Below are 15,046 nucleotides of genomic sequence, written 5' to 3' on the forward strand. Positions count from 1 at the left end.
AAAAAAAGAACCTTGGCAGGACAAGGGAAAGCCCAGTAGTCTGTAATAGGGCGGTAATATCCTCGCCTGCCACCTACTGAGTGATAGGCCTTGTGCCAGGTACTTGACGTATAGCATCTTTAACGCTTACAGCAATTTCATGAGGTATTATTCTCCTTTCACAAAATGAAATTGAAGCTCAGAGAGGCTCAGTAACTTTATCAAGGTCACAGAGCCAGTAGGTGAAAGTTAGGGGGTTTAATTCTAGGTCTACAGATTGCAGTACAGAACTTTCCACAATACTTTCCTGTCTCTGGAGTGGTGTACAATTTGATGAGGCAAAGAACATAGAGAAAGGGCAGAAATCAAGGAATCCAAATGTAGTATAAATTAGAAACCATGGACTGAAGACTAACTCCCATGGCTTGTGTGTGTGTGTGTGTGTGTGTGTGTGTGTGTGTAAGGACTTGTTTACTTACATGCTGAGTTTGAGAGGCCACTGTATCAATAATGGACATTTAATTGTATAATAAAACAAGAGGCTCCTGGTGTTCCTCCTGACATGACTGTTTTACAAGGAATGTTTGTGTCCCCCTCCAGAGAATCTGCCAGGATTCCCTCACTGGGAATATCCCCAATCTCTCTTCAGGCATTTATCAATTTTCAACCTTTACTCTAATTATTTGACCCATGTTCTCTTAGACCATAGGTTCATTGACTGGAGTTTTTTGAATTGTTATTTTGTTTTGTTATATGCTGTACATGTACATACTTAAATGCATTCTAGTACTGCTTGGATAGCTTCCATGTGTCCCTCCAAATCCACCTCTCTACCTTTCCCTGTCCCACTGTGTGCTGGAGGCTGCCCATTACAAATGGCACCAGTGGGTTCCCTTGCCTTCTGCCTCCTGCTTTGGTTCAGCCATTAGGGGGCATTGGCAGGAGTGGGAGCAGAATGAGATATTTATTCCCTCAGCTCTCAGCATGTGCTGCAGTGAGCAGGGGCTGTGTTTTACCCAAGTCCAAGTTTTCTATCGGGCAGTCCTCTCCTATAGCTGTCTTGGTTCCTTTAAATTGCCCCCCCATCACTCTTTAGGCCACGCAGTGGTAATGGCTCCCTGTTGCTGCCAGTGGCACCCATCCTTGTTTATGTTCTTTAACCCTACTCACACTTCTCAATCGTATTTCTATTAGTCTCTATCACTCTGATTGAGTGTGCAATCTGTTTCCTACCAGGATCCTGACTGACACATGTACTAAAAGCCTCAGGAAAAAAAAAAATAGCTCTCTCATTCTTGTAGCTCTCTCCCTTGGTTTTTACCTATGTATTTCTAACTAATTTGCTTACACCATTCCTGGATTTATCAATTTTAGCCATGATCTATTGACTTTCCATTGAGGTCAATGACATTTGGCTTTTCCACCGCTCCCTCTTTTTGCTACATGAGATTGGTGAATGGAAAGAGCCTTTGTTCTTACCTAGGATGATTCAACATCATAAAGATGTCTGTTATCCCTAAATTAATTTATAATGTAATGTGGTCTCAATAAAATACCAACAACTTTTTATGGAGCTTGACAAACTGATACTAAATTTCATATGGAAAAACAAACATGAAAGAATAGGCAGTAAAACACTAAAAAATAAAAGAAAGTTACAAGAGAGACTAGGCATACCTTAAAACATACTATAAAGCCTTTATAATTAAACAGTGAGATATAGGCACATGAATAGATAGACCAGGAGAAAAGAAAATCCAGAAATAGAACCAAGTTCATACGAAACTTTGGTTATGTGATAAAGGTGGCATCTCAAAATTCCTGGGCTAAAAGGATTTTTAAACAAATACTACTCAAAGAACTAGTTTGCTATTTGGGAAAAAAAGATAAAATTGGATTTACACCTCATGTCACACTCAAGAATAAATTCCAAATGGATCAAGAATCTATATATAAAAACAAAACCACACAAATCCTGTTTTAAAAAATGAGTGAATTTCTCTTTTACCTGGGTGTAGAGGAAAACTTTCTAACTACAACTCAAAATCAAACAGGATGAAAGATTGATAAACTTGACTACATAAAAGAAAAAATTTTGCATGGGGAAAAAATGCCATAAACAAAGTCAAAAGACAATTAAAACCTGGGAGAAAATATTTGCAATGTATATCACAGATATATCCCTAATATTTAATTAACTCATAAAAATTGAGAAAAATAGATTAAAATTGAACAGAAGAATGAACAGAAAACATGAACAGTAAATGTACCAAAAAAGGAAATAAATATGATCCTTAAACATGAAAAAAAGTTCCTTCTCACTCATAATAAGAGAATTACAAATTAAAACTACACTGAGATACCATTTCTCACTTGTCAGATTGGCAAAAATTAAAAAATATGATCACACACCTGTTGGCAGGCTAGGGGAACAGACACTCTTATACATTGCTGGTAGGAATGCAAATTGGTACAATCGTTATGGAAGAGAATTTCACAATATATATTTAAAACACACACATGTGCATGCATAATCTTTTGACCTAGGAATCCCACTAAGAATTCACCCTGAAGATAAACCTCCAATAATACAAAAATACGTACATAAAGGTTATTCATAGCATCACTGTTTGTAAAATTAGAAAATATTGAAAGCCATTGACATGCGCATATAGAGTGCCAAAAAAATGTATACACATTTTAAGAAAGGAAAACTGTATTAAAATTGTAATACTCAATATATATTAACAAAAGATGAACACAAGTCATATGTATACTTTTTTTTGGCATCCCTAGTATATATGACATATGAGTTCTATGCGGTTGTTAAAAAAAGAATGAGAAAGATCTTTATGATCTTTGGAGTGATTTCTAGGATATATTGTTAACCAAAGAAATAAAAATGCAAAAGAGTATCTACAGTATGCTCTTTTTTTTAGGAAAAGGGGAAATAAGAAAATCTACATGTATATATTCATTTGTACAAAAAGAAACACAAGACGAACTAGAAACTAATCAGATTGGTTACCCTCAGGGGTTGGTTGGGAATGAACCGGATAGAATCACAGGAATGGGGAGGGGATGGAAATCATCTGATTATATCTTCCGTGTTTTGGAATCATGTTAATGTTTTACATACTCAACAACAACAACAAAACGAGAAAAATAAATAAAATCAACAAAGATGGAGGGGAAAACTAAAATGTAAAAAACAAACACATGAGCCAACAAAATTTCAAATGAATAAGATAACCATTACAGAAAGAGGAAATAAAACTCAAGTAACTTTTGAACACTGTATTTGGACCATATGCCCTCGGGCTAAACACACAACTCTAAACTAATATTAGATAATAGTCTGAAGCCTAGTTAATACCTTTTTTTTTTTCAGAAGCACGGGTTAACAATTCTTTGTATTCTAGGATTGAGCAAATAAGTCAATACATCGTGGATAATGGGAGCCAGGTTTCTCACTGTTGAAGGAAAGCTACAAATATGAAAAGTGAAGAGGAGAAAAACGAACCCTGCAGTATTTCATTGAAATTAGAGGTGTCAGTGTGTACCTGTAATTTTTAATATAGTTACAGGTAAATATAGACAGGTATAGATCTGCATGTGTGTGTATTTATATACACAATCCATTTCCTAGCTCTTAATATTTGTAAAAGTTTATAACACTTTGAATGAGAATCTGTTAATCCACAATGATATAATAAATGGAGGAGAAGAGAAATCTCTTCCTTACAGTAGAAAGCTAACTAATCAATATAAAAGGAATGACGAAATTAGAACCAACATTTGGCAACCATAATAAAAATAATTAATCTAGGCAAAAATCAACAATAGATACTAACACTAATAATTGAAATTTTCAGGAGTAACAGAGTGTTTACATAACATCAAAGTATCTCTCGAAGAGATACTTAGTAACTTTATAATAGAGAAATCAGGCACATACCACCTTCAGCAAGTGAGCAAAATTAATATCACCAGTTAATAATGAGACAAATCAGCATCGCATGCCTCCTGATACAATGCAATTTCACTTTGTGGTATTCCTGCAAGAAAATCTGTAACTTAAATCTAATCGTGAGGAAATATCAGACAAACCCAAACTGAGGGGTATTCTAACAAATAAGTAGCCTATTTTTTTTTTTTTATCAACAATGTCAATGTTATGAAAAACAAAGCTGGACTGGGGTGCTGTCCAGATTAAAGGAGAGTAAAGAGACAACACAACCAAATGCAACAACTGATTTGGAATTTCCTTTTGCTGTAACAAACCCTGTTGACACAACTGGTGAAATCTGAATACTGAATATGGTTTGTAGTTTAGATAACAGTATTAATGTTTATTTCCTAGTTTTATTATGCTGGGGTTGTATAAAGACTGTTTTTGTTTGTTTGACTTTTTAGTAGATATAAACGTAAGTGCTTAGGCATAAAGGGACATCCTATTTTCAGTTTACTCTCAAACTGTTCAAAGAAACAGAGAAAGGGATAAAAAAATGCAGTAAAATGTTAACATTTGGAGAATCTGGGCGAATGTCATAAAGGACTTCTTTGTACTACTGCAGTCTTTTTGTAACTCTAACATTGTACATAAAATATATATTATGTATATATAAATTTATATATATATATAAGTACATATGTATAAACTAAAAAAACCCAAAACCTTAGTTTAAAAAAAATGCAGATTCCTGGGCCCCAGCTCTGAAAATTTGGGTTCAGGAGTCCTAGTGGTGAGTCTTGGGAAGTCTGTACTTTTAAAGTTCTTGTGGTAATTATGATGCTTAATCTGGTTTGAGAATCATCTCCTGCCAGATAAAGAAAAATGTTGTTACTGAAGAGGTAAGAAAAAAAAGATAACTAACACCTTTTACCTACCACCCAGCTTTATAAACAAAAAAATTAAAATGGAAATTCCATGTGTGACTCTCCAATTCCTATTCCCTTTTCTTCCCTCCCAGAGGTATAATTATCTGAAATGTGGAGCTTTCCCAGAAGTAATTATCTCAAATTTGAAGTTTGTCATTCCCATGCATGTTTTTATACATTTATACCATACAAATGAGTCCATATCAGCAATAAAATTGTTTTCAAACTTTATATAAATGGTACCGTTAACACATCCTTCTATTAATATAACTTTTCATTCAGCATGTTTTAGTTTTTAACATTGATACATGTAACCTATTTCATTTATTTCATCCATAAGGGAAAAACTAATGAGTCCAGATAAAATGAATCAATGTGCATACTCTTTAACCTGATGTATATTAAATTTATGACTATCTCAAAATCTTATTTTTTATCCATTTTCTTGTTGATGGACATTTAGGTTCCATTTTTCCCTATCCTTGTGCTACAATGAAACTTGTACATGTTTCCTTGGAGAAACTACCAGGTCAAAGAATGTGCATGTTTCTTCATTTTCTCTGAAGTCATCAGTTTTCTCCTTTTCTGGATCATGCATAGGCATCCATAGTAACAGGAGAGAAGGCAGAATCTCTGGGCACTGATGTAGATATGTGAGCCGGTATAGCTGGAATTTGTTGAAGTGCTCTTCTGATTGCTATTTTCTCAGTGCAACAGAAAGCAAGGTTATCAGCTGACACCTAGAGTGGATGAAGAGCAATAGGAAGGTGTGAAGAGAGATGAGATGGCCATCTAGGAGAAGGGAGAATGATTGACAGGGAGTGCTGAGGCCTATATCATTTTTACTAGATAATGACAAATTGTTCCTCAGAGTAATTGCACCAATGTACATTCTTGCCAATAGTGGATGGCTGTTTCTAATGCTCCACACCTTTGCCAGTACCTTATATCATCAGAAGTTTAAAATTTTTGTCTATTTGTGAATGATTGTAATTTCTCCAATTACTCATGAGTTAAGCTTGTTAAGCTTTGAGTTGCATGTTCTGTGAATTAGCCCATTCATATTATTTCCCATTTTTCTAATGGTTGTCTTTTATGATTAATTTGTAAGTTCTCTTTATGTGGTTTGGATAATACATCAGTGTTTACATTATGACTGTACAAATATTTTCACTGTTGAGCCTATGACCATTGCTCCTTTCCCGTATGACCATGTGTTTTTCCTAGTTAATGATTTCCTTGTTTTCCCATTTGCCTAGTTTTTCATATAGCTGTGATTAATTTTTTCCAAATGCTCCAATATGCTTGCCATCATATCAGAAATAATTACATTTATACGTGAGTTCCATTTTTTTGTTCCTTGAAGATCTCACTGTGTCAAAGGCTTCCATCTTCTTGCCCCTTTCTGTGCTGGTTGCTCTCTGGATGGCTGCATCGCTGGCATTCTGGATCTTCTATTCAGTCTCCTGGGTTGGATTCCATATTTCTCAAATCCCATGTCTTTCTCTTCCACAGTTTTGCTGGCATTTAACCTCTAGTAGCTTCCCCCAAATGGAACATGCTTGAAACCTTCATGTCTTTTTAATTGATGGTCTAACCAGGTTTAGAATTCTAGGTTGAAAATAATTTCCATTCAGTTTTGAAGGGAGTGTTCTACTGCCTCCTAGGTTCCTTTATGTTTTAGAAAAATACATTCCCATTCTTTTTTTCCAAATCCTTAAAAAAATTAAAAATTTTCAACTGTAGTTGACATACATAATTATATTTTCAGATGTGCATTAGTGATTAGACATTTATATAGCTTATGAAGTGATCACCCAATAAATCTAGTACCCGACGCCATACACAGCTATAACAATATTAAAAATCTTTTTTATGTGACCTATTTTCTCCCAGATGCCTTTATAATTTGATTGAGTTCTAAATTTCACCACGATGTACTTTTGCTCTGGATCTTTTGTTCTCAATGTGGAGATCCATGTCTTCAATTCTCAAAAACTTTTTTTTTTTGCATTGTTTTCTCAGTACTCTTTCTCTTAAACTTACTTCTGAGTCCACATTTGGATTTGATTTTAGGTGTGGAGCACATGCTTTCTTATGTCTCTGTGCTTTTGCATATGTTCTTCCTTCTGTCTAGGATGCATTTCCTCTGCCATTCCTCTTATCCTAGCAAACCCTGACTTATCCTTCAAAACCAATTTCCAACGTCACTTCTTCCATAATGATCCCCTTACCGACCACAGGCCAAATGAGACAGTCTCTCCTCTATGCTCACAAAGTCTATTGTGACACTTCTAATGCTAACTATAATCTGTTTACTCATCTGCCTTCCCCACTGATCATAAACTCCTTGAGAGCAGGGCACTGTTCATCCATTTCTGTATCCTCAGTGTCTAACATCATGTAATGCTGTGAATAAATGAATGAATTTAACAAGGGGAGAAAAGTGAACATTTTCTCCTGCTACCTATCAAGCATGACACAAGATACATACCATCATAAACACCTTCACTTAATCCTTACAGAAAACCTCAGATGGTCATTGTTTCATCAACAAGTGTTACTTGAGTCCCTATTATATGCCAGGTTTGATAATGGCCAAAGGATGAAAAATACAAGCTCTCATTTCTCCAGAAATTCACCATACAGTAGGGAAGAGAAGACTTTTTTCCTCATACAATTTTTAAAACTTGACATTTAATTCACATACCATAAAATTCACCCATTTAAAATGTACACTTCAGTGTTTTTTAATATATTCACAAAGTCATGCAACTATTACCATCAGAAAGATATTTTTTATCTGAGTAAATGAAGTGCAGTCTGTATCCTGTGGTCAAGTCAGAGGAGGAGGCTGGAGTTTCTCGGGGGGAAGAAATGCATTCCAGGGAAATGGAACAGTATGTGCAAAGGGCCAGAGCTCCGAGGTGGCCCAGAATTTGGAAAATATGAAAAGTAAGGGAGCCAGAGTTTACGGTGAAGAAGTAGGTTGGGATATTTTACAAATGAGGACTCTGAAGGCTAAGGGAGGTGAATTACCTAAGGTCAGCCATTTTCTCTTCTGCCAACTCAAGAAAAGGTGTCTAAAGGAGGTTACCCTACCATTCCCTATCTACCAGAGTAGACAGGTGCTGATGCCACCAAATACTGTTTTTCCTTCAATCTTCCGGCAAATAGGTTTAATTTCCCCTCCCAACTCCTTACATTACCATACTGATTGGTATGGTAACATTGGCCATACTGATGACCATCATTAGCTGAACAAAAACATTTTCACAGTTGTTTTGCAGGTTCAAAAGGTTAAGGTCACCACTCATAGTGATGCTATGAGAAGGTGCTCTATCCATGGACAGAAATATGTGTATTTTGGTCATAAAGTCCAAGATGAAACCTTAATATTTCACAGGTTCTTTGTGAGGCTAAAATGTGTTTGCTAGTCATGTTTCAAGCCCTCTGTATGACCATGAAGAAATTCTTCTACTTTCTTAGGCCTGTTTTCCTACATGCAAAGTAGGTAGGAGTCTTTCCCCAGCTACACTAAGAAATCTTTCGCCAGCTACCTTACCACCATCCAGCCCAAAAGAATCATTGAGAAACCGTGAGGATCTGTACTGTCTTTGAAACTCTTGAGGAAAAGGTTAATACATGCTTTAAAAATTAATATGCCTACTATAAGATTTTCTTCAAAATCTGACTTCAGTTAAACATTCACAAGAACTTGGCTTATTAGGCTTACATTCAGTTCAGACCAAACTCCATTTCATCTCTGAAATGTGGGGGATGAATTAGGGGAACTCAGGAGAAAACATGTAGAAAATAAAGTTTTGTCAGGCAGGGCAATGACCTTTGGATTTCTGGTTTTGTATTTGGAGGCTGTCCCCTTGCTGCCCCCTACCCTCTTCTCTATCATGAGAAAAGGCAACTCTGCATTCTAAGAGAAGGAACTATGGGTGCCACACATCAGAGATGGAGTAGAAATGTGTTCTCTATCAACCTTACCATTCAAACCCTCTTGCAGCACCACCATTTACAAATCACCAGCAGGTCAAAAGACACAAATTACAGCAAAGAGCAATTATCGCTCAGAAAACACTTTGAAAGTGACCTGGTGAAACAGGGTAGAAGAGTTCATCAGAAGCCACATCTGCCAAGAAGCCTTACATGCTTGCTGCCCACCAGAGAATCCATGCTAAAATGTTTGTGGTTTCGAATTGACATGTCTGAAAACATTCTACAATGAAAAAAGTTTTACTACCCTTTCAGAGATGAATGAGACCAATTATCCCTGCCACTCTCTTGTTTCTCTTTTAGAACGTGTAACTCTGAATTAGTGGAAATAAAATAAGCACACATGCTGTCCTATAATATGAAAGTGACCATATCAATTAGGGCATTTTGTTACAGTGTAAATTATCTGACAATAGTTACCTCACAGTCTGCTGAAATTTATGCAAACATTTGTGATTCTCCACTACATTTTATTAGGGAAGCATCCCTACCTACCGGGTTTCCCGGAAATTAAGACCTAACCGGAAAATAAGCCCTAGCATGATTTTTCAGGATGACATCCCTGAACATAAGCGCTAATGCGTCTTTCAGAGCAAAAATTAATATAAGACCCGGTCTTATTTTCAGGGAAACACGGTAGTTCATCTATTAGTTTGGGGATTAATGGCAAAGTCCATTCCCAACTCCAGGAGCAGTTAAATCCATTTCCTTTTCTAGAGAAAGGAAGTATGTGAATATTTGAGACCAAAGCCAGAATTCAAACAACTGCAAATATCTAGGTGAGAATACATTATATTTTCCCATGTAGGTAAATAATTATTTAAGTAGATCTTCACCAAAAGAAAGTGTTTTAAAGCTCTTGAATTTCTGAGGGAAAGAAAAGAAACAAGCACTAAGTGTATGTCAGCTGTGTCTCAACACACTACTCGGTGATCTTTCATGCCGCCCTCACAACAGCCCTGCCAACGGTCGGTTGTTTTGTCCTCTCTTTTAATACATGAAGAAACTTAGGCTCAGAGATATGGAGCATTCCCGGCTACACAGCTGTGGGCCGAAAGGAGGAAGGCCTGAGTCCGAAGCAGATAGGCCTTCCACCTGCCAGTGTTTTCCCGGACATGAACGACCTGGGGATACTGGTAGAAAGTATAAAATCCAGGCGCACAGGGTCCGTATTCAAAGGAAGGAGCTGGGGAACGTGGATTTTTTTTTTTAAACAACCGTGCTCTCTCCACCCCCTTCATCAATAGGAAAGCTTGGGAAAGGCAGTGCTATACAACCCAGCCAGGAGAACCGAACCTGTTCCATCCCTACATTTATGGTTTCTCCACCAAGAGACCCTCAAAGCCCGCCCCCCCCCCCAAATTTCTAATCCACATTTCTCTGGATTAAGCCATCATCTCTTCTAAGGCCCCCATGAAATCCAGATCATGGAATCGTCTACTCCTTCATCTCTGAATCTTGCCTCCCCCCTATCCACCCCCGCCCTCTCCTGTAGAATTTCATTTCCTGGCTGGGACCAGGCTCTAACCACCAGAGCTCGCAACCGGTTTCTAGCCTGTCTGGTTCCTTCCCTAGCCCCTCGGCTTGGGCTGCTGTCATCCCAACCCTGCCTCTTTCGTCGGTCACGTTGTTTCCTCCGCTCGCAAGGACCTCTTTCCTTTCCCGGCCCTTCCCAATGCTCGGGAAACTCCTGCACAGCCTGAGCGCCTCTGCTCCAGCCCCCTTAGCCTCCCATCGCCCTGGCTCCGGGACTGAACCCGGCCTCGCCGCGTTGCAGCGAGCGTCCGTCCTCCCTGCCACAGCCCCTGCCCCCTCCCCGCTCGCCTCGCTACCCGCCACCTGGCTTCGCAGCGGCCGCTCGGGAAGCCCTCGGCACTTCCCAGAATAGAGAGCAGCTGCCAGCGTCAGGCTGCCGCCCACCGCGGGGTTCCGGACGCACCGGGTGCAGGCGGAGGGGATGTGACTCTGCTCTGGCCTTCCGTCTCCCCACACGGGTCGGAGCAACTTCCCGGGGGTGCACAGTCCGTGAAGGCCCCCAGCGTCCCGGCTCAGCCCGCGATCCCCGACCACGCGCGCCGCCCGGGACAGCGGAGCACGGAGAGGGGCGCGCAGCAAGCGCTCGGCCCGGGAACGCGCAGAGCGCCAGACTCGACTAACTCGCCGCGAGAAAGTTGTTGTCTCCCAGCCCGCCCTCGCTCCTCACCTCCGAGACACACCTTCCCGCGCGCCCCGGCAGCCGCGCGCTCACATCCGGTCCACCTTGCGCACACCCCTCTCCACGCTCTCCCACAGCCCGTCCCCTCCCACGCCTGCGGCTCCCAGCCGCTCCCCCGCGCCCCCTCGCGCACCAGCACCCGCGCCCGGGGCGCACCTTCTCCGCCCCGCCGCTCGCCCGGCCTCTCTGCGCCCCGCCGGCCCGGGTTCTGGCGCCCGGGAGTCCCAGCCCCGGGCCGCGACTAGCTTCCGCCCGCCGAGCGCCCGGCAGAAGCCCGGGGAGGCGCGCGGAGCGCTCGGAGCGCCGGGGGCGCCAGGCGAGGGGCGCAGCGGCGCGGGGCGGGGAGGGGGCGCTCGCTCGCTCACTCTCGGCTGCGCACACGCCCGTACAAACTCTCACACAGACACACGCGGGGTGCGCTGCCGCCGCCCGCCGCTGCTCCTCCTCCCGCCACCGCCTTGAGAGGGAGAGAGGGAGGCAGAGAGAGCGCTTTGTCCGCGCGCCGCCGCCCGGCCCGGGACTCTGCCCCGAGGAGGCAGCCGCGCTGAGTCCCCGCCTCCGCCTCTGCCTCTGCCCCCGGGCGGGCCGGGCGGCCGCGGTGGGGGGAGCCAGGCTGAGGGTGAGGGTGGGGGTGGGTGGCGGGCGGGCGGAGAGCGGAGAGGGGGGGCGGAGGAGGAGGAGGAGGAGAGACGAGGGCAGCGGAGGAGGCGAGGAGCGCCGGGTACCGGGCCGGGGGAGCCGCGGGCTCTCGGGGAAGAGACGGATGATGAACAAGCTTTACATCGGGAACCTGAGCCCCGCCGTCACTGCCGACGACCTCCGGCAGCTCTTCGGGGACAGGAAGCTGCCCCTGGCCGGACAGGTCCTGCTCAAGTCCGGCTACGCCTTCGTGGACTACCCCGACCAGAACTGGGCCATCCGCGCCATCGAGACCCTCTCGGGTGAGCACTCGAAGCCGTCCCCCTCCCCCCGCCTCTCCCTTCTCCGGCTCGGACGGCGCCGGGAGGGAGGCCGAGCCCCGCGGGCGGCGCCCGGCGGGGGCTCACGCGCTCGCACGCTCACTTCCACGCACCAGACCCTCGACTCGGACCGCCCGCCCGCTCCTGGGACGGCGCGCTCCCCTCCCCCCACACCTCCGGACTCACCCCTTGCCCTCCGAGCCGCAGCCCTGGGGCCCCTGTGCCGCCCCGAGGGTCCCCGAGGCCAGCTCGCTTTCTGGGAGCACCCTCGTTCCCCTGACTCCCGGAGATGGTTTCCAGAGTTCCCCACCCCCATCCTTAGAGAACCCCGGTGCCCCCTCTTCCCTGACCTTCCTGTCACCCCCTTTGCCAGGGACCCCTGAGATCCTGCATGTCTTTCTCGACCGGACCTTACCCCTTCGCGTGCCTCGTGCCCAGGACCTCTCGCTCTCGGGCGTCCCCGGAGCCGCACTCTCCTTTCGAGCCCCCTCCCCACCGAGCCCCGCGGTCCCCCACTTTCGGCACCCCCTTGGCGCCACCCTGATGACCCCCTCCGAGGTTTCCAGGCTCCCCCGAACCCTGCCCCATGCACGACGGCACGTCTTTCTCGGCCCTCCTCGAACCTCAGTCCCCTCTCGCTCGTCTCTCAAGCGCTCCTATTTTTCTCTGAATTTTTTGTCCGATTTTATTAAGAAGAACTCGGGGCTGGGGGCTTTCCGCCGCCTGTCCCCCCGCCTCCCGCTCGGCCAGAAGCACCTTTTTACGAGGTGCCCTGTCTCAACTCGGTGGGGGCCCGGGCTGAGAACCGGGAAAGAGGAGACCGGGGGGCCCGCGAGCGCGCTGGAGCCCAGACGGGAGACCGAGAGCGACACACACACTCGCGCGCGCGCGCGCACTCACCAACTCTCCCTCTCGCACACGCACCGCCCGGAGCTGCGCTGGCCCCCAGACCCTCAGCCCGCGCCCCCCGAACCCAGGCCGGGCGGGAGCCCCTTCCCCACTAGCGCGCGGGGTGGGGGCGGGGCGGCGGCGAGGCCAAGGTGACACCCAGCAGCCGGCAGGGACTGGGCTCTCGCAGCAGCGGACCCCAGAGGGCTTTTGCGCGTCTTCTGGGGGGCCACCAGAAGGAGAGGGCAGGGAGGGGATTGCACTGGAGTCTTCGGGACCTGGGTTAGCGGAATGGAGAAGTGGGGGCCGAGAGAAACGGGGCCGTGCCAGTCCTGCAGCTTGAGTTTCAAATGAGCTCATCCTTTCAAATTGGCGCCGCTCTTTATTAAATTTGTTTTTCCGGTAATGCCACCCACAGCTATACCTGGGGTCGGCTCCGGGCTCGCACCCTTCCCACCTCGTCCGGAGACTCCGGGCGCCCATCTTTTTTCCCACTGGGAACCAAGTGTGCCTAGCTGGAGCGCGATAGGAGACCCCTTGAGGGCGCCCGAAGGCGGAGCCCGAGCGTGGAGTTCTGTACGTGCTCGTCCTAGACCCCCGGTGGTTCCCTACAAGGAAGGTTCTGAGTGCTTTAATTTCTGTTTTAAAGGTAAAGTGGAATTGCATGGGAAAATCATGGAAGTTGATTACTCAGTCTCTAAAAAGCTCAGGTAAATATATTTTGCTTAGTTATTTTGTGGTCGGGCTTACGTATAAGTAAAAAAGAAAAAAAACGCTCATTTTTTTTAAAATGTGCTTTTGTAATTTTAAAAAAGGCTTTCGTTTGTTTTGTTGTTGGAGATAACATAGTTTAGAAAGTTACAGTTTTTACTTTCATTATATAAGGTGTTTACTAGTCTTGGAAAATATCTGGTGCCTTTTTGGGGGTAGGGGGTGTCGAACATTAGCTGTGTTAAATTCGCTGAGACTGTTCAACTTGTTTATCAAAACTTTCCTCCCACCCCTACCCCCAGCACAATGGCAACAAATTCTTGTCAAGACTTCCTGTGAGATGTTAAGAGTAAATATTTACTGTCAGCCAAATTGCTTAACTAAACCTCCCGATTAATTAGTTTTCTTTTTCAGATAGCTTAATGTTGAATAATAAAATAATGCAGTAATGGGTCGATATTTTGCATAGCACTCTAAAGGACTGGGTTGTTTGGATTGGATGCCAGTTAAAAGCCAGACTTTTGTAGTCACTGAGACTACCGATTATTACTTCTGAGAGTTTTGTTGCTGTTGCTTTTAAGATATGTTTCAGGCTAACCAGATATCACTGTGAAATCTATAGTTATATTTAAGTGCATTGTTGTTAAAGAATGAGTAAAAAGATTTGTGGAGGTTGGATTGCTCCAGTGATTTGCTTACATGAGAAATATCTGTATGAGGAGAGAAACGAAGGGAGAACAGCTTTGTTTGAAGTTTATTGTGGACTTTAAATTTGGGCCCTTTATTACTCCTTCTAGATTTTTTTTTCTCTTATGTGTGGTAACTTAGTTTATATCCCATTCACATACATTTCTTCACCATTAGTCATTAAGTAGCTGAATTGGAGAGACTGTAAGTGAAGTCTTTGATTTACCACCTTTACAATCTGATACTCAATAGTGTAGCCACTTGATTTTTGCCAGGATTGAATAGATTTTAAAACGAACTATCCTAATTTTATAAATACTTAGATATTTTGTTAAAGTGGTTTTAAAAAATTGTGTGCACATTTGCAGATATGTTTTATCTTAAGCAACAGGATATCTTTTGTTTGCAAATGATTCTGTGGTATTATCAGAAAACTACTTAATGCTTATTAAAAAAAGAGGTAAAAGTTATGATTTGCAGTTTCATGTGTAATATTAAGCCATCTCTAGGAAAAGATGTAATGTGTAACTGATTGGTTTTTCAATTAAGTATTCTAAATTTGTATACTTTTCTTTAAAGTTATTTTTTGCTGGAGACATGCAAGTTGTAGCTTCCTGCTATATTAAGTGTTTATTGTAAGTTTAAATTACTCATCTTACAACACTTAAAAATTTGAATATATTGAACAGGGTTTGAAAGAACCACCCAAAATATTTGA

The 15,046-nt window shown here is 43.4% G+C and overlaps 1 protein-coding gene across 1 annotated transcript in view; it reads left to right on the top strand.

The window, feature by feature from the left end:
• Positions 1-11,757: 11,757 nt before the first annotated feature.
• Positions 11,758-15,046, top strand: part of IGF2BP2 (insulin like growth factor 2 mRNA binding protein 2) — a 143,224-nt gene continuing 139,935 nt past the window's right edge. Inside the window, exons 1-2 of the mRNA XM_081070874.1 lie at positions 11,758-12,024; positions 13,580-13,640. Coding sequence (XP_080927000.1) covers positions 11,847-12,024; positions 13,580-13,640 — 239 coding nt within the window. The 5' untranslated portion in view covers positions 11,758-11,846. The remainder of the gene's footprint in view (positions 12,025-13,579; positions 13,641-15,046) is intronic.

This window comes from Rhinolophus hipposideros (genome assembly GCF_964194185.1).
Source record: "Rhinolophus hipposideros genome assembly, chromosome: 2".
Classification (NCBI taxonomy): Eukaryota; Metazoa; Chordata; class Mammalia; order Chiroptera; family Rhinolophidae; genus Rhinolophus; species Rhinolophus hipposideros.